At 62.9% G+C, this 19284-nt stretch overlaps 1 protein-coding gene across 1 annotated transcript; it reads left to right on the top strand.

The window, feature by feature from the left end:
* Positions 1–8181: 8181 nt before the first annotated feature.
* KCNG4 (potassium voltage-gated channel modifier subfamily G member 4) lies at positions 8182–18335 on the top strand. The gene is given in 4 exon segments (XM_062176045.1): positions 8182–8919; positions 17561–17645; positions 17648–17787; positions 17790–18335. Coding segments are annotated over 4 exon segments (1509 nt in total).
* Positions 18336–19284: the final 949 nt, after the last annotated feature.

Raw genomic sequence — 19284 nt, 5'->3', positions numbered from 1 at the left:
AATGGAAGACCTCTCCCTCTCAATCTTCCTCTCTCTGTAACTTTGCCTTTCAAACAAATAAATCTTTATTTAAAAAGAAAAAACTGTCCCAATTTAAATACAAGAGTCTTCCAAAAGTTCATGGACAAATGGAATTTAAAGATGTTTGTATGATACAGAACACACGAAGCCACCCTTTTTCTCGTCATACATCATCATGCGTGTTTTCCGTGAACACGCCGCCGAGCTGCATGGACATTTTGCACAGGTTGAACACTCAGTAAGCAGCCCCCAGACCTCTCCCGGCCCCCTCCCAGGCACGACGCAGCCCCCAAAGGGAACGGCCCCCCGACTCTCACCACCGCAGGTCCGCGTAGCCTGCTTCATTCCCTCTGGCCTGTGGCCCCACCAGGCTGCACTGCCGCGTTCATTCCCGCGTGAATTGGCGCCAGCTGCGGCTGTTCTCTTGTTAGTGGCCGAGCCAACGTGCAGCTGCTGTCAATCAGCTTTGCAACAAAGCTCCCCCCACAACCCTCCCTCCACCAGGCCCGTAGGAGGCACGGCTCGCCACGCACGACGCTGGAGCGAACGCCCCTGCACGTGGCTGACCGCGGGCGTGCCTGCGGCTCTCCTGGGTGTACCCGAGCACCGGAGCTGCTACATCACCAGATGTACACATGTTCAGCTCCGCGGCGCCTTGGGCATTTCCGAGTTGGCAGGCACCATTGAGAATTTGGGAAATTCAGCATAAAATTCTTGATGACGGCTCGTGTTCCCAAACAATGAGCTACCCCAATGCCGGCCGCGCACCTCCCCTGCCTGGCTCAGGGCTGACGCTGCCCGTTTGGCCCAGTCCGCCCCAGCCTGCGTGGTGTGGAGGCAGCGCTCTGAGCGTGCTCACATCGAGTCCACAATAAAGAGCTCGGGCCAGTAAGTCCACTCCAAGGGGCCCGAGGACGGTTCTCAGCGGTTGCCCAGCGCTCAGAGCTCCCTGATGTGCGATTGAGACAGAGACACGTGAGGACACGTGAGGGCCCGCCCTCTCTCATCTTTCCAGCACCTTCCGAGGGCTTCCTGCTGCCTGATCGTCTCCTCCCCGCGCTCAGCCCCAAAGACACTGGCTTGTCCTCTGTCACCGTGCCCAGCCCTGACAAATACTATCTTTCCCCAGACCGGCGCCCCCTCCCCACGGCACCAGGAGGGCTTTGAGAGAGGAGCAGGTTCCCTTGGCAGTGCTGGGTACCCTACTCTCCCCAGGACACGAGAAACACGAGCAGGGAAACGTCACCGTGTGGACCACCACAGCCCTGCTTCTCCACGCCCCGTTCCCCGCCCCCGCCCCCCCCCCCCGAAGCCACTGGGGCCCTGATGGCCAATCCAGAGGCAGGAACTCCCGGCACCACACGTGTCTCGGCACGCACAGACCCACCCCACACTCCGCACCTCGCTGGTCCTCCCCAGACACAGGCACAGCCCCGGTCCCTCTCAGCAGCTGCAGAGTCTCGCTCTCCCCAACCCCGTGCCCTCTGAGTGACCAGCCCCATACCAGGGACATCGCAGTCATTGCCCATCTGCTACGATCACAACGCTGTGGTGAGGCTCCCGGCACACGTGCACCGGCCGTGCTGCAGCGCGAGTGCCCAGGCGCCCGTGGCTGGTCACGGGCCGCAGCGTTGGCCATTTGGAGCAACGCAGCCCAGCTGCTCTTCAAAAGGGCCGCTGCCGCGTTACACTGCCTCGTGCCAGGAGCCAACAGGAGCTCCTGGGACGCGCGGCTTGGCTCCCAGCCCTGGCCGCAGGTTAGAACCACCTGGGAGCCGCTCCGCAGTCTCTCGGGGACCCGAGCCCCCATCCCTCCCCTGGAACCTACCTGGACGTAACGCAGCCGTTGAAGCTTGTCCAAGGCGTCCCCAGCAGGAGAACCACAGGTGTGAATCGGCCGGTGGCCCCCATGCTGCCCACCTGGGCAAGGCACAGAGGGCTGCCAGGCTGGGAGCCGCACCTGCCTCTCCGCCTTCCTACAAGCACGCCTGCTTCAGACCGCATGCGTCCCCGTCCGTCTTCCAGCCGACTGACCCCTCTGCCAGCATCTGCTCCTCCCCCGCCTCCCCCCACCCCAGCCCCACCTGGGGCCGGTCAGCCACAGGTCCCGCCTTTGGGAGCCGACCCTCCTGGGGAGCCACCCCTGAGCACCCCTCCTCAGCTTTGCACTCAGTGACGTCATCCTGTTAGTTCGGAATTGGTCACGGCGCAGGTATGTGGGCCGTGGTGACAGCCAACGGCACCTTTCGAAGCTTGCCCGCCTCTAGGGCCAGGTGCCGCTGTTGACCGCCCAGGACCTGGCTCCTCTGGCACTGGCCGCAGGGGACACTATCGGGAGACTCTGAGCTCCTGTGATAATCGACAGGATGACAATGAAGCAAATAGTAACGGCTAACACTGCTGAGCACCTGCTGCGCACACCACCTACTGTGTGCACCACCTACTGTGCGCACTGAAATGAGGCCTTAGCTCATTTGCTCCCCAGCATCTCTGAGACCCCGAGAGCAGGGGGCGGGGGTGGGGGGGCTTGCCTGGGCCACACAGCCCGCAAGCAGCGAAGCATGGAGGGGCAGACTGACCCTCAGATGGCTGGATCTCGCCCCCTGGTGGAGGGACCCCGACTTCCGGAAGCAGGCATGAGAGGCCAGCTACAGAGACATGGCCGGAACCCTGCCCCTCCCCAAGTCGGGGCTTGTGGACAAGGCCTGGAGACCAAAGGCCAGGGGCCAGCGTGGGTCTAATGGGGCCAGGGCTCCAGGGCAGAACCCACGCCCTGCCGCCCACCCACAATGCCCAGATAGAGACCCCAGCACAGGCCCAGTGAGCCTCTCCCTCCAGGGCCTCCCATCTCTGCCTGGGCGTCCAGGCCGCTCTTCCTCCCGCAGGTCAGGGCGCCCTCCACACCCCTGATTGTCTTCGCCATGGACAATGGTCCAGGACAGGCTCCACCCCGACGGGGCGCCTGCACTTCCTTCTCCACCCTGAGGGAGGAGCCATGTCCTCTCCTCTCCTGCGGGGCACTGCCACAAAGAAGGGGAGGGGGCCCTAGCCAGGGCAGACAGTGGCCCCGGAAGCTGGAACAGACAAGGAAGTGGTCTGCCATGAGCGTCCCCCAAGGCTGGTTCCGCCTGCGGCCTCAGGACTGAGAGGTGACGTGCTCACGTCATTTTAAGGCCCTGTGTCTGTGTGGCTGTGGCAGCCACCGAGACTCATGTGTGGTCACTGTGCCCCACTCCATCTATTAGCAGAGAGCGAGGAGGGCCACAGCCACACGTGGCCACGGGTGGCCGGCATCCTTCCCTGGGTAGCTGAGGTCCAGGGCACACACAGGGGAGGGACACTGGACTACAAGGTCACGGGGGAGGCCACCCTGACTGTACCAAGCCCTGTGGGACCCAGTGAGTGCCTGGGGGCAGGGGCCGAGGGCCAGAGGTCCCACAGCCTGGGCAAACTGACAGCTGTGACGACAGGCGTGGGAGCTGGAGAAAGGGCACTGGACGCCGAGCCGGTGGAGCCGTGGCTGGGCCTCTCCTTCCCTGCTCCCAGCTCCCATGGGGATACCAAGAGGGTCTTGCACCAGATCAGGGGATGGGCCTTTCTCTTAAGAATGTTTGTTAAGCACAGGCGCCCATGTCCACCGAGCCTAATACAAAAAGCACGGTGGCTGCAGGCACATGTACGGGGCTGGCTTCAAGCCGCTCTGACTTTGAGGCCTCATAAATGTGAACCTGTTCACTCTTCACAGACATTGGGTGGGCACAGCCAACACACAGAGAGGTTAAGAAACCACTTGAGGGGGCTGGCGCCGCGGCTCAATAGGCTAATCCTCCGCCTGTGGTGCCGGCACCCCGGGTTCTAGTCCTGGTTGGGGCGCCGGATTCTGTCCTGGCTGCTCCTCTTCCAGTCCTGCTGTGGCCCGGGAAGGCAGTGGAGGATGGCCCAAGTGCTTGGGCCCTGCACCCACATGGGAGACCAGGAGAAGCACCTGGCTCCTGCCTTCGGATCAGTGCGGTGCGCTAGCCATAGCAGTCATTTGGGGGTGAACCAATGGAAAAGGAAGACCTTTCTCTCTGTCTCTCTCTCTCTCACTGTCCACTCTGCCTGTCAAAAAAAAGAGAGAGAGAAACCATTTGAGGGGCTGGTGCTGTGGCATAGCGGGTAAAACCCTGGTCTACAGTGCCAGAATCCCACATGGAGCCAGCGCCATGGCTCAACAGGCTAATCCTCTGCCTAGCGGTGCCGGCACACCTGGTTCTAGTCCCAGTCAGGCACCGGATTCTGTTCCGGTTGCCCCTCTTCCAGGCCAGCTCTCTGCTGTGGCCAGGGAGTGCAGTGGAGGATGGCCCAGGTGCTTGGGCCCTGCACCCCATGGGAGACCCGGAGAAGCACTTGGCTCTCGCCTTCAGATCAGCGCGGTGTGCCGACCACAGCACACCGGCTGCACCAGCCATTGGAGGGTGAACCAACGGCAAAGGAAGACCTTTCTCTCTGTCTCTCTCTCTCTCACTGTCCACTCTGCCTGTCAAAAAAAAAAAATAATAATAATAATCCCACATGGATGCCGGGTCCAGTCCCAGCTGCTCCACTTCCGATCCAGCTCTCTGCTGTGGCCCGGAAAGCAGTGGAGGATGGCCCACGTCCCTGAGCCCCTGCACCCATGTGGGAGACCTGGAAGAAGCTCCTGGCTCCTGGCTTCAGATCAGTGCAGCTCTGGCCATTGTGGTCATCTGGGGAGTGAACCAGCGGACAGAAGACCTCTCTCTCTGCTTCTGCCTCTCTGTAACTCTGCCTTTCAAATAAATGAAATAAATATTCAAAAAAGAAAGAAAAGAAACGTGTTCGGGGCCACTCAGCAGCTAAATTCTTCAGTGGGACCCGGGTCCCCTGGTCCAGGGACAACTGAGTGGTCAGGTGACGCGGGCACAGCAGAAGCTGGGAAGGGAATTCTGGAGTCCATGTCCCCGGGGCCTGTAGGAGCAGCCGTGATCTGTGTCCCTGGGGCCTGTAAGAGCGGCTGTGGTCCATGTCCCCGGGGCCTGTAGGAGCAGCCACGGTCCGTGTCCCTGGGGCCTGTAAAAGCGGCCATGGTCTGTGTCCCCAGCAGATATCGGGGGTGTCTTGGCGTGGGCTGGGCGTGGGGACAGGGCCACGGGGGCCACAGCATCTCTGCGGGTTACATTCACGGTGCCCACAGAAAAGAGACCTGGGGGCAGCCGCCAAGGCAGAGGCAGGCTCGGGGTCTCCCCTCACACACGGCCCTCCTGAGACGCCCTGCCTCCAGTCCCTGCTTTACCCGGGGCCAGGGAGCACCCCTGGGGGGGGCAGCAGACCCTGCGCCCTGGCAGGTGGCCGTGGACGCCCCAGCCCTGGGGCCTCACTCCTGCATCTCTGCACTTGTCTTTGCCGAGCGAGGTGACCTTGACCCAGCCCTCTGGGGCCGCGAGTTACGAAGACCTCTTCAGAACCGTGACAGCCCGGGCTTCAGAACCTCTTAAGCCTGTGTTCGGTGAGCGCGCCCGTCGGAAGCAGCTTGGTGCTCTGACTGGCCTCGTTTGACCGGCGAGAAAACGGAGGCCCAGAGAGGTCAAGTGACTCAGCAAGGACACCCAGCAGAGGCGGTGCACAGCCGGAGCACGGGGCCAAGCCGTCCTCTGTGTGACAAGCAGCCGTCCCCACCCCCCGGAGAGCTCACTCCCGTGCTTCTGGTTTGACCCTCGCTGGACCCCATCTGGTTCACGGCCGAGAAGGCTGAGCCTCGGAGGCCCTAGGCTCGCCTGCCCAAGGTGACCCAGCTGTGTGCCTCCCCAGCTCACCCCCTCGCCACTCCTGCTGTGGAACCAGGCTCCTCAGTTCCCACCCAGGGCTCCGGGGCTGCCAGAGCCGGACTCCAGTCTGGCACGCACAGTTACTCCTGCAGCCCCACACGGAGTGCCTCCCGGCCAGCAGCGCAGTCCGAGTGCCTGGGACAGGTGTCGCGCGTCCCCGTCCCCAGCCGCCCTCTGCCCTCCCGAGGATGCTGTTCCCTGGTGGGGAGGGAGGACAGCGCTCCGTGTCTTCCAGGCGCTTGGCAGAGCGGCAGCGGCTGCTGCTCCCGCCTGCGCCTGGCTGATGGAGAGATTACTTCTAAGCCCTTCCCATTCCTCCCTCCCAGCCCCCGCCTTGCCGGACCATGCTGGCTGTCCCCGTGGGACGTGGAGCGCGGAGTCCGCCACTGAAGCCGGGCGGCTGGCCGGGCTCCCTCTAGCCAGCACCCCCAGACCCTCCCCACACCCTCACCCTCTCCCCCAGGGCTCTCCTGCAGCTGCTGGGGAGAGCGATGCAGAAAGAGTGAACTTCTGGCTCCTGGAGGAACCAAGGGGAGACAGACGGGAAACTAACTCGGCCGGAAGCTGCTGTTCGGGTTCATTTGTTTTTCCTCTTTCTCCTTCGTCTCTGCCACAAACCGGTCTCGTCCCTGGACACAGAGTCATGGGTGCCCTTTGCCTGGCAGAGAATCGGCTGGAGACGGTCTCCCAGAGATAAGAGGGTAAGTTCAAGTTCAAGTTCAAGGGGAGAAGTTGCTGTCTGCTGCAGGGCCGGGGTTTGCAGGAAGGGTCAGGGCTGAGGAGCACCCTGGCCAAGGTGCCAGCCAGAGTGAGCCGCTTTCCTGAGCTCCGGAAGAGGCTGGTTGTGCCGGCTGGGGGCTGGGGAGCAGCAGAGGGCAGAACTGGGTTTGGGGATTCTGGGAAGAGTCCCAGGCTGGGTGACGGGGTCCTGCGTTGGGCTCGGATATGCTGTGTGACCTTGGGTCCTGAATCTGGGGAGGGGCTCCTGGGCGCCGGCGGCTTACCTCCCGTGGGCCAGGCTCTGTGGGCAGAGCGATGCACGCCAGGCGACAGAACGCGGGGCGGTGAGGTGGCCGTGCCCCTCGCTCCTCGGCGTCCTCCGGACTCTGGCTGGCTCCGAGGCTGCCGGGAACTTGGATTCCAGGCAGCTGCCCGGCTTGTCTCCCAGCTGGAGTGCATGTTCAGGTACAAAGCTGTGGGTGCCCGGGACAAAGCTCTGGCCGAGAGGCTCGGCCAAAGAACGGCTGCAGGGAACCGAGGAGGAGACAAAATGAGATGACTTTTTTAAACACACAAAGGGGATGGTTCTAAAACGCATATCCTAAGTCAGGTGCCCCAAAGAGGTGTACAGGGGAGACAGCAATGAAACCCTTGGCATCGTGCAGGTAACCAGACCGAGGCCCAGAGAGGGAGAGTCAGTGGCTCAAGGTCACACAGCAAGGGGGGCTGAGGCAGGTGGACAGTGAGCATGGAGCAGCCCTGTCACCCTCTCGGCCAAGTCCTCTTAGTGGGGAAACGATCCCCAGGGACGAAGCAGGGGTGGGAGCAGCCCCAGGAGCCGGGCGCTGTGCTGCGCTCAGCCCAGCCACACCCCTGCGTCCTGGAAGCAAACTTTGCTGCACGCCAGGTGTTGGCAAAAAGACAAGTGGGGCGCTTTAGGTTCTCCATGCCTTGGCTTCCTGGTTTGCCGAGCGGAGCTGCTGATGTGCGCCCCATGGGATGAGTTGTTGAGGGCTAGCCTGGCACAGCCAAGCCACCTAGGAGTGCCCTGGACCCACACTTCACACATACTCCTCACAGGCACACACACTGCCCTGGGCATAAGGCAGAGCCAAGGGTGCAGAACCCCCATGAGCCACCTGGCTGGGCAGGTCCTAAGGGGCTGGCACCTCCTGGTGCACTCGAGAGCCCATTTTTACCAAGTGACCCTTGCAAGGCTGGCCCGGGTCTTGCGGTCTGAATGGATGAGGGTGAAGTGGGGAGGTCACGCACCCAGGAGCCCACAGCCTGGACGTGGCACAGCTCAGGGTCGCGAGACTCGAGTCCCAGCCCGCACGCTGCCCGTCCCTGGGAGCATCTCCCGAGAAAGCAGGACAGGTTTCGGTTGCCAGTCTGTACCAGGCAGGTGGTAGGTGCCCCGCCCGAGTGTGTGTGTCGGATGTGAGCTGAAGGTGTGGGCGCTACAGAGGCTGTGGCGGGGAAGCAGGTGCCAGGCTATGACCGTGACGTCCAGGAGCCCGCCCCGAGGCTGACCCCGCCTCCGTTCTCTTGCTCGCTCTCTCCCCGGCTGTCTGCCAGGTGAACCTGCGGCTCCCCGGCCACGCGCTCTTCCACGATGCCTCTGCTGACCGGCCACAGGGGCCTGCACCCAGGCCACCATCAGGAGGACCCCCGCAGCCCGCTGCTGCCCCGGCCCACGGAGACACCTGCCCTCAAGGGCCTTTACTACCGCAGGGTCCGCAAGGTGGGGGCCCGGGACTGCTCCCCGGTGCTGGACGTCAAGAGGGAGATGCTGGTGAACGTGGGGGGCAGGCGGTACGTCCTGCCCTGGAGCACGCTGGACGAGTTCCCGCGGAGCCGCCTGAGCAGGCTCAAGCTGTGCCGCAGCTCCGCCGAGATCACGCAGCTCTGTGACGACTACGACGAGGACAACCAGGAGTTCTTCTTCGACCGCAGCCCCAGCGCCTTTGCGGTGATTGTGAGCTTCCTGGCGGCCGGCAAGCTGGTGCTGCTGCGGGAGACGTGCGCGCTGTCCTTCCGCGAGGAGCTGAGCTACTGGGGCATCGAGGAGGCCGGCCTGGAGCCCTGCTGCCTGCGCCGGCTGCTCCGGAGGCTGGAGGAGCGGGCGGAGCAGCGGCGGGAGGAGGCGCTGCAGCGGGGCGAGGCCGGCCGCCCGGCCGCGCTCACCTCCCGCTGGGGCCGCTGCATGAACCGGCTGCGGGAGATGGTGGAGAACCCGCAGTCCGGCCTGCCGGGCAAGGTCTTCGCGTGTCTGTCGGTCCTCTTCGTGGCCACCACGGCCGTCAGCCTGTGCGTGAGCACCATGCCCGACCTCCGGGCCGAGGAGGACAAGGTGAGTGGCCGGGGCCCTGGGAACACGGCTTCCTTTCTCAAAGGAAGACACCCCCCCCCACACACACACACCAGTCTCATGGCTCCCTGCTCAATGCCTCAGTCTCCTCCCCCACACCGGGTAGCCCCGCCCCAAAGGACCCATGCTGGACACACTCTATGTGCATTCACTGAGCACCTACTTTGTGCCAAAAATCCCTGATTTCTTCCCCTCACCCCAAGATGTGTTTATTTATTTGTTTATTTATTTGAAAGGTAGAGTGACAGAGAAAGAGGGCAGGCATCCTCCATCCTCGGGTTCACTCCCCACACAACTACCAGGTTGGGACAAGGCGAAGGCCAGGAGCCAGAACTCTAACCAGGGCTCCCACGTGGGTGCAGGGGCCCAGGTGCTCGGGCCGTCTTCTGCTGCCTTCCCAGGTGCGTGAGCAGGGAGCTGGGGTGGAAGCGGAGCAGCTGGACTCGGGCTGGCACTCCCGTGTCCCACGCGGCAGCTTAACTCGCTGCGCCACGACTCCTGCTTTCTTGCGTTTCCATGCCACGGTGTCCCAGCCGTGGAAATGGGCACAGCACAGAGGTGCGGTTCCTCGGGGTCACACAGTAAAGATGGCAGTCACGGCTGAGGTGCTCGGTCCCCAGTTCCCCACTGTCCCTGCCAAGCTGTCGCCCGTCGGTCCCCCTGGATGGGAACTCGGGGGTGAGTTAACTCCTTAGCGACCCTGCCTGAAACATGAGCAATGGTTTTGCTTGTGCTCTTCTGCGTTCTTTTTTTGGGGTGCAGTGGGAGACCCCAAGACCCCCTCCTCCAGGTTGGTTTGAGCAGTCAGATAAGAACCTAGCATGGTTGGGAGATTACTGAAGAGTCTCAAATAGAGGACCAGGTTTCAGCGTCTACTCCTCTCCTGCTCTGTAGTCCTCCATGGCTCCCATCGTCCTCGCCGTGGGAGCTGCCATGGGCCTAGGCAGAGAGCCAACGAACGAGAATCAGATGGCTCAGAACCCCTCCCACCTGGGGTCCCTGGCCTTGGCGAGGTTCCGCAGGACACTGCCATCAGGTCCGCGAGGTTCCAGGCAGTGAGGACCTGGGTGCAGAAGCAGCCGGCACGGACGTCGCTGGCCCTCCGTGAATCACTGTGGAGTCCAATGGGCGCGCCCAGGCCAAGCGGCGCTGGGACAGGAAGCAGACGTGCTGCTGCGGGCAGAGGGAGCGCATTTTCTAGAAACTGGCCAGAACTGCCAAGGAGACTGCGTGAGGCTGGTGTACGCGGGCCCGGCTGCTGAGACGGGCGGGCGTTTCCACCTCCCACAAGGGGCAGGGCTGAGAACGGGCCAAAGGATCTGGCCCCGAGTCGCCGCTTCTGTTCTGCTGTGAAGACAAGAAACGCTTTGGGCGACTGCTCCCCAAACCAGAGAAAGTCCTGTCCAACCTGCAGACGCGCATCCCAAAACAAAGCGATGGGAATGTTTGAAGCCGCCTCGCTCGTCTCCCCGTGGAAAGGACGTGGCTCCCACCGTGGGCATGGCTTCATTTCCTTAGCACAGAAGTGTGCGACTTCAGCGCCTGCTTGTTCAGAAGTGGACACAGGGACTCTGCAGGCCGAGAGGAGGACGTGTCCCCTCCTCAAGGGGCGCCCTGGGCCCTGCTGCTCAGGGCGGACCCCGGAGTTCGCCCGAGCCTGTCGCCTCTTAGGGATTTCTATGGCGAGGTCCAGATTCGGACACTGTGGCCAGGGCCGAGGTCTTTGCAAAGCCGGAAGCTCCCAGGGTCACAGAGGCTGGGGAATCAGGGCAGCGTCCTGCAGCCCAGTCAGAGCGGAGGCGTCAGGCAGCTCATCGCCTCCAGGAGGGCCCGGTGCCCAGGGCCAGCCGCAGTGCCTCTGTGCTCCCTCAGTGCACGCCGCCCGGGGACAGTCTGCCGGGCAGCAGGCAGCCTCTGCTTTTTCTGTTTAGAGCACACTGCGGAGGCCAGGAGCCTGTGTCTCCCATTTGCATAACAAGCTGCTGCTCTCTGCCTCCCTTCAGTGAGCCGGCTGCTAATGCCAGCCAGCTATGGCTGGCGCCCGGGATGACCTACCGGGGCCAGCAGGGGACACGCCCGTGAGGAACAGAAGAGGGGTCGGGCTGGGGGTGGGGGCAAGCGAAAGTGCACCCAGAGAACATAGCTGGTGAACTTGGCATTCAGGGCACGAAGTCTGGACCTGAGGAGGGAGTATCCCTGGTGTCCCTGGGGGACTGAGAGCCCTGGCGGGGCGGGCACGTGACACCTGGCTTATTTCATCCTCAGAACAGCACTGGGGAGTGGACGCTGCCGTCACCCCCATCCCACAGGCCGGGAAGCTGAGGCACAGGAGGTGTTGCCACGTTGTTTATAGATGTTTGTTTATTTATTTGAAAGGTTGAGAGACAGACACATTCCACCCTGGTTCAGGCCCCCAGGGCCCGAAACAGCCGGCTGAAGCCAGGAGCAAGGAACTCTGTCTGGGTCTCCGACGTGGGTGGCAGGGGCCCAAGTACTGGAACCATCGGCTGCTGCCTCCCAGGCAGCTGGAACCGAGAGCAGAGCTGGGACTCGAACCCCGGGCACTCTGGGGTGGGAAGCGGGCATCCCAATCAGCAACTTGACCACGGCACCAAACACCCGCCCCATGTCACCACAGCTCCTAAGTGGGACAGCCAGGCTGTCAGACCCGACCGGCAGTGACCTACAACACCGTGGCTCCCCGCGGCTCCACGCCGCCTCCTGGCCGTGGCGCGCCGCACTGCTAAGGCAGCCAGACTTCGCAGACTGCTCTTGGTCTCACCCCGTACCACCCCAGGGAGCTGGGGAAGCCTGTTACCTTGTTTCTGCATCTGTGAAATGGGGATGGGATGAGCACTTTCCTCAAGGAAGGGGTACCGGCTGCTCTCGGCGACACCTGCCTGGCACTGGAGGTGATGCCGGACAAGCGCCTCACCTTCCAGGACCCCGCGTTCTGCTCCACCTTGAACACCGAGGTGGAATTCACATCACATGAAATTAACCACCTTGGGGCCACCGCCCACAGTGCCGGCATCCTATACGGATGCTGGTTCAAGTCCCAGCTGCTCCACTTCCTACCCAGCTCTCTGCTAATGCACTTGGGAAAGCAGCAAAAGATGGCCCAAGTCCTTGGACACCTGCACCCACGTGGGAGCCCGGAAGGAGCGCCCGGCTCCTGCCTTTGCTCTGGCCCAGCCCTGGCTGTTGTGGCCATCTGGAGAGTGAACCTATGGAAGATCTCGCTCTGTCTCTCCTCGCTCTCTATCTCTGCCTTTCAAATAAACAAACAGATCTTGGAGGAGAGTACTGCCTCACAGCGAGCAGGGGAGCGGCTCTGCAGCCACTGCCTGCACCTGGCTCCAGCGTGGCTCTCCCCCTCCCAGGTAAAGCCTTGGCCCTGTTAAACCGCTGCACCTGGTTCTCCCCCAGGCCCTGGGCACCCCTGTCTGCTCCCCGTCTGTGGGTTTATCTGCTCCCCACACTCCAGGAGAGGCGACTCACAGGTTTGGGGTCTCTGGTCCCTGTGTGGCTTCTGTCACTCAGCCTTGTTTGCGAGGTCGCCACGCTGTGACGTGTGCCGGGGCTCCGCTCCTTTCCATGGCAGAGTTAGTCTTCCGTCCGCAAACACCTCAGTCTGCACCCCCCCGCCACCGCCACCGGTCCGACCATCGAGGCTGGCCCCTCTCCCACGGCTGCTGGCACAACGGCCCAGGGCCCTCCAGGGGACGAGGGGTCCTGTTCTGGGGCTGCTGCGCAGGACACGGATCCAGCCCCTGCCCCCACTGCGTGCACCTGAGGGCCTGGGACTCCTGGTCCTCATGAGCCCTGCCCTGGGCACCTGCAGCCTCCCCACTTGCAGAGAAAGGGAGACCCCTTCCGAGAGGCGAGCCCACGCCCCGGTGTCCTGAGTGGGTTAAACCGCAGCTGGTGGGTTGGGAAGAGGGGGCAGCTGGTAGGAGAGAGAGGAGGGGAGGAGCGAGGGCCTGGGCGGGGCATGGAGGAAGACAGAGGCTCCACAGCAAGGGAGGGCCGGGTCACTGGGAGGCCTGGCCCCGGGGAAGGGGGAAGCCAGGGACAGCAGTGAGTCAGCACCTCGCCTGGCCTGGCGGGGGGAGCCAGGGCCAGCGGGGGAGAGCCAGGGCCAGCCGCACAATGGCGACTTCACCATAGGAGGAGGGAGCTGCTGAGTGGGCCCTGGGACCAGCAGCACTGAACCAGAGACCGACGGCAGAGGTGGGAAGTGGCTGGCACTGGCAGAGGTTGCTGGGAGAGACGGGGGCTCCAAGGTCAGGGAGCTGGACCCAGGGCCTCGGCTGCGCCCTCCGGCAGCCCCACCCACCGAGTGCCCTGCACAGCAGCTCTGCCGGGTGCTGAGGAACAGGGGTCCAGGCAAGGCGGCAGGACCCCCACTCGTTGCGTCATCCTGGCCTGCCTCGCTGTCTCAGACACGGAGCCCGCGTTCCTAGTCCCTGAGATGGGATTCGTGGCCTGGCGTTTGGCGTAGTGGCTCAGATGCTGGGTAAAACATGCATCCCATATCGGACTGCCTGGGCTCCATATCTGGCTACAGCTCCTGACTCCAGCTGCCGCAGGCCCGGGGAGCAGCGCCCACGGCTCAAGTCGTTGAGATCCTGCCACCCACGTGGGAGGCCTGGATTGCATTCCCAGCGCTCGCCTGGAGAGCATTTGTTTACCAAGGGATGGGAGCTTCCTCTCTGTCACTCTGCCTGCCAAAGAAAAGAAAGAAGGGACTGGCGCTGCGGCGTAATGGGTAAAGCTGCCGCCTGTAGTGCCGGCATCCCGTATGGATGCCAGTTCAAGTCCCGGCTGCTCCACTTCCAATCCAGCTCTCTGCTATGGCCTGGGAAAGCAGTAGAAGATGGCCCAAGTCCTTGGGCCCCTGCCCCCGTGTGGGAGACCCGGAAGAAGCTCCTGGCTCCTGGCTTCAGATCAGCCCAGCTCCGGCCACTGCAGCCATTTGGGGAGTGAACCAGAAATGGAAGACCTCTGTGTCTCTCTCTGCCTCTATAACTCTGCCTTTCAAATAAATAATCTTAAAAAGAGAGGGAGAGAGAGAGACGTAATTCAGATACCACGATACTCACCCTGCTGACATGCTTAGGTCAGTGGTTTTCGGCGTGTGTGTGGACTTGTGCAGCCAACGCCACTGTCTTATTCTGTTGCCCTGCATCAGCCCTACAGGAAACCCTGTACCCACTGGGGTCCCTTCCTGCCCCCTCGCTGGTGCCTGGCAACCACTGATCGACTCTCTCTGCAGGATAGAAACCGACTTACATGAGATAACACATTTTGTGTCTGGTTTCCGCCCTCAGCACTCTGTTTTCATTGTTTTTTAAAAGATCTATTTATTTATTTGAGAGGCAGAGTTGGGGGGGGGGGGTGGGAGAGACTAAGGTCTTCCATCCACTGGTTCACTCCCCACATGGCTGCAACAGCCAGAGCTGAGCTGATCCGAAGCCCGGAACCTGCAGCTTCTCCTGGTCTCCCACGTGGGTGCAGGGGCCCAAGCACCTGGGCCACCCTCCGCTGCTTTCCCAGGTGCATTAACAGGGAGTGGGCTCAGAAATGGAGCAGCCGGGACTTGAACCTGCACCCATAAGCGATGCTGGCGTCACGGGCGGCGGCCCGTGTGTTTAACCTTTTGAGGAAAGGTCAGACTGGTTCCCATGGCACTGAGGCTTCAGTTCCTCCACACCCTCTCCAACAGTGGCCATTGTCTGTGCATGTCAGAGGCATCTGCTTGTGGTTTTATTTTTAACATTTAATTGTGCAGAGTGTCAGACATTTACAAAGTGAACAGCACCGCTGGAGCCCCCAGGTGCCCACGCCAGCCGCAGCAAGGCTGCCTTGCGCTGTGCTTGCTCCGCCTCCTCTGATGCCCCTCCCCCCCATCACTTCCCATTCACTGGTGCTCTCGGCTTAGGGTCAGGTAGGTCAAGTTCACATGCAGTGAAATGCTCACCACTTAGCTGTGTGCACCGGAACAAGCCGTGCCCGGGGAGTGTGGAGCATTGCCCCAGGAATCCCTGCCCACCCCGGGCAGCAGCCCTGCGCCCTGCGGACGCTCCCAGCAGGGACACCAGGCTTGGCTGCTTCACTCCCATCCTGTCTGTGAGGCTCCTGGCACGGGCCCCGCCCTCTGCCATTGTGTGAAGGGACTGGAGCATGGCCCACTCCCAGCAGGGGCAAGGCCCGGGATTAGAGCAGCCAGACGTCCCCCGTCCCCCGTCTGCCAGTGCTGGGGTTGGGGAGCGGTCCCAGAGCCTGGGACTTTCTGTGCCCAAACCCAGCACGGTGTGGGCACACCAGGAGGAGCTGCTCACGCTCCTGCAAAGCGCAGGCAGGGACTCGCTCAGACAACACAGCTCCGCCTCTCCTCTCCTTCGTCTTCAAATACTGGCTGAGCTGGGAGCTACTCCCTGTGACTGCAGGTGCAGCCGCGTCCGCGGAGCCCTTCGAGCCGCAGTGCAGGCAGGTGGCTGCGGCCGCGTGGGAGGGAGGAGGGACGCACGTGGCCTGAATGTCCAAACGGCCCCAGAGGCACAGGAGACGCAGAGCCCCGGGGCCCCGCAGGAGTCCGCTCTCTGAGCCCTTACCTCGTGGCTTTGGAAAAGTTGTGCCCAGGCTGCGAACACGCCCTCAGCTTAGAGACTGGCAGAGCGCGAGCGAAGAGGGAGAGGCCCAACAGAGCGGTTTCCGCAGCATGCAGAAGAGCTGGGAGCTGAACCCCAGGCTGCAAACCTTGCAGGGCTCCACCCCCAGCCCCACTGCACCACCCCACCCCGCCCCGGTAGACCAGATGGCTGGCAGAGGCAGCTGCCCAGTGCTGGGACAGGCTTGCTCATTTTCCATTTCCCCAGGGACCAAACACAAAGAACATCACACACCAAGATTCCTGTGGACTCGGGCACTGGAGATAATTTCTTTTCCACTTCAGAGCATTTTCATCCAAAGCAAACTGTAGTTGTCCACGTGTTGCTTTTCACGCAGGCTGCTGGCTTCTGTCACTCACTTGCTCATCTGTCACGGGTGTGCGTGCGTGTGTGTGTGTGTGTCTGTGTGTGTGTCTATACTATTGATGGCCAGCTTCTCAACCCTGGCTCCACATTACAAACAGCTACAGGACTTCTGGAAAATTCTCCCTCTTAGACTCAGACCTAGGTCAGGCATCCCCTCGAGGGGCCCAGCCTGTGTCTGCAGTTTCCAAAGCCCCCAGCGGTTTTCAGGTGCAGCCCAGGCTGGGAGCCACGCACCAGGCAGGTGCCTCTCACCTGTTCCTGTGCACACGAATTGCCTGGGGAGCTTGGTGCACTGCAGACCGGGACCCGGTCCAGGACCACACCCTGAGTAGCAAGGGGCTGTCGGACTCCCCGGGCACGGCTTGTTCGGTGCACACAGCTAGTCCGAGCGACCTGCAGAATGGCCCTGCCCGGCCAGAGTCTGCCCGAGGAGCACCGCTGAGTGAGGCATTGTCATCACCAACACAGGACGTGCAAGTCTCAGGAGCCACTCCTGCCCCACCAGCTTCAAGCTCCCAGAAATGACGTCCGCCCCCGCCGAGCTGTCCGCCCCCAGAGCCTAGCACAAGCGGGCCCTCGACGTCTGCCGGCTACACCAGCATGCGGTGGCTGAGACCTGGCTGGGCTGGGACTCTGCCACCTGCTACCCGTGGAGTCAGGCAGGTTGTCCGCTGCGCACAGTGACTGAGTCCCGGCCACAGAGTTGCTGTGTGGCTCCAGCAATGGCACACAGCCGAGCCAGGCTGGTGACAGGGGCTTCGAGTAGCTGGGCAATGGGTGGCTGCTGTGGCAGAGGCCCCAAGACTGCCCAGCTTTTGTCCAGATGGGCGGTGAGTGCTCGCTCAGGCACACAGTGCTGGGCTGAGGAGTCTGGGGGGCGAGGCAGCTGTCTGAGCCCCAGATTTGCGCCCCCATCCTGCCTGGGTGTTGGTCCAGGCCGCCCACTCTGAGCGGGCTGCAAGTGCACCTGTGTCGTCTGGGCGCACAGGAAGTGGGAGCAGTGTGCAGGAGCTCACGGCTTTGTCGTAGGCCAGGGAGCTGGAGCTGACTGGCGATACTTCTGATTCCAGGCTGGACGTGAGGATGTGGTCACTGGGCCACCCTAGCCACAAGGGAAGCTGGGAAGGGTGGGTTCCATTCTGGTTGACCCTCCATGTGCCCAACCACGACTTCAGAACCAAGTAAAAGGCAGTTCTGGTGGACAACCAAGTCTGCAGCACGGAGCTCCATCCGTGGAGTCCGCCCCCTCCCCCCCACTGTGGGCGTGGGTCTGATCCACAGTCACCCACCCAGACTGGAGCAGTGGGGAGAAGCTGTGCTGGACGGGGCACGGGCAGACACTTCCTTGTCGTTATTTCTGGAAGAACGATGCACGAGGCACTTACATTCCACTACTTGAACGCGGACTTCAGGTCTTCAGGAGGACAGGTGGGGGGAGGGAGTAGAGCTGCCCGGGGAACGTAGGGTCCACGGGGGACCAGAGCTCCCCCGCCCCCGTACCGAGGGGCGAGAGGACTCCCGGGTCCACTGTGGGCAGGAAGTCACGCCCTGCTCCAGCGCCCACCGTGTCCTCTTGTCGCCAGGGCGAGTGCTCTCCGAAGTGCTACTCCATCTTCGTCGTGGAGACCGTCTGTGTGGCCTGGTTCTCCCTGGAGTTCTGCCTGCGCTTCGTCAGGCCCGGGACAAGTGCCAGTTCTTCCAGGGGCCCCTGAACATCATCGACATGCTGGCCATCTCCCCGTACTACGTGTCGCTCGCCGTGTCCGAGGAGCCCCCGGAGCACGGCGAGAGGCCCGGCGGCGGCGGGGGCTCCTACTGGAGAAGGTGGGGCTGGTGCTGCGCGTGCTGCGGGCACTGCGCATCCTCTACGTGATGCGCCTGGCCCGCCACTCGCTGGGGCTGCAGACGCTCGGCCTCACCGTGCGCCGCTGCACGCGCGAGTTCGGGCTGCTGCTCCTCTTCCTGGGGGTGGCCGTCACCCTCTTCGCGCCCTTGGTCTATGTGGCCGAGAACGAGGCCGGCAGGGTCCTGGAGTTCACCAGCATCCCCGCCTCCTACTGGTGGGCCATCATCTCCATGACAACGGTGGGCTACGGGGACATGGTGCCGCGCAGCGTGCCGGGCCAGGTGGTGGCCCTGAGCAGCATCCTCAGCGGGATCCTCATCATGGCCTTCCCGGCCACGTCCATCTTCCACACCTTCTCCCACTCCTACCTGGAGCTCAAGAAGGAGCAGGAGCGGCTCCAGGCCCGCCTCCGCCGCCTGCAGGACTGCAGCGCGGCCAGCGAGCGCCCGCTCCTGGACGACGTTGACGACCAGGTCCCGGAGGGCCCGGCCTCGCCCGGCGCCTACGCCTGACGCAGACCCCGAGAGGTGGCTCTTGGCCGAAGCCAGCTCGAGATCCCGCCCCCACCCCACCCCCGCAGGAAACCCTCTCAAAGGCCACAGGCGTTGGGTCTCATCGGGCCGTGATGATCCAGGCCGACCTCGCCCAGCCCCCTTGCTTCTCTCTCCCGTGCATCCTCAGCTCAGTCAGCTCACGGGCCCGGGGCAAGCTGTACATCCTCTCTCCCACCCCTGCAGAGTCTCTCACAGCGCACGCGGGAACTGGCCACCTTCCACGTGGAGCACCACGACCACAGACTCCGTCCTTTCCCCAAGATCGTCTTTCCTGTCCCACATCAGCGCTGCAAATGCGGGGTCCTTGGATCCAATCTCCCTGCGACTCCCAAGGCCGGCCCGGCGACCAGCTGCCTTCCCTGCACCTCTCACCCAAGAATATAGAAGTGGCCCCCGCTGTAGATCCCATGCTGAGACAAAGTGGCTGCCAGCTGCCATCCCCTCCCTGTGATGTGCCTGGCACCCGGTAGCAGTGCCACCAGCCGGCACAGCAGCCCCTCCTTGGCTGGCCAACTCTGGGTGGACCAATCACGCAGCCCTGCACTCCGACAGACGCGACATCTCTCAGGGCGCTGCACTGTCCCCCCAGCGAGCCGCTCCTGAAGCTGGTTTTCCAGCGCTGCGAGAGACCGGCCTGCCAAGCTCGGCGAAGCCACCAGGACCCGGCTCCGGTGCAGAAGCAAGGGTGGCCTCAGCGTCCGCCCGTCGCAGGCTCCCCAGGCCGGGGCCCGATGCCAGAAGATAAGCATTCGCAGCTGTGTGTACGTGCACCGATTCGTCTGTCCGTTTGGTCACAGAGCCAGCACTTTGTGCCCAGCAGAGGAGGAGGCGGTGGGGTCGGACCCCTGGAGGTAACGCAGCACCTGCTGAGTCCAGAGAGCAAAAAGCAACGGACTCTGAGCCGCTG

Source organism: Lepus europaeus, chromosome 19 (genome assembly GCF_033115175.1).
Source record: "Lepus europaeus isolate LE1 chromosome 19, mLepTim1.pri, whole genome shotgun sequence".
Taxonomy (NCBI): domain Eukaryota; kingdom Metazoa; phylum Chordata; class Mammalia; order Lagomorpha; family Leporidae; genus Lepus; species Lepus europaeus.
This window is presented reverse-complemented; position numbering and strand designations above follow the sequence as displayed.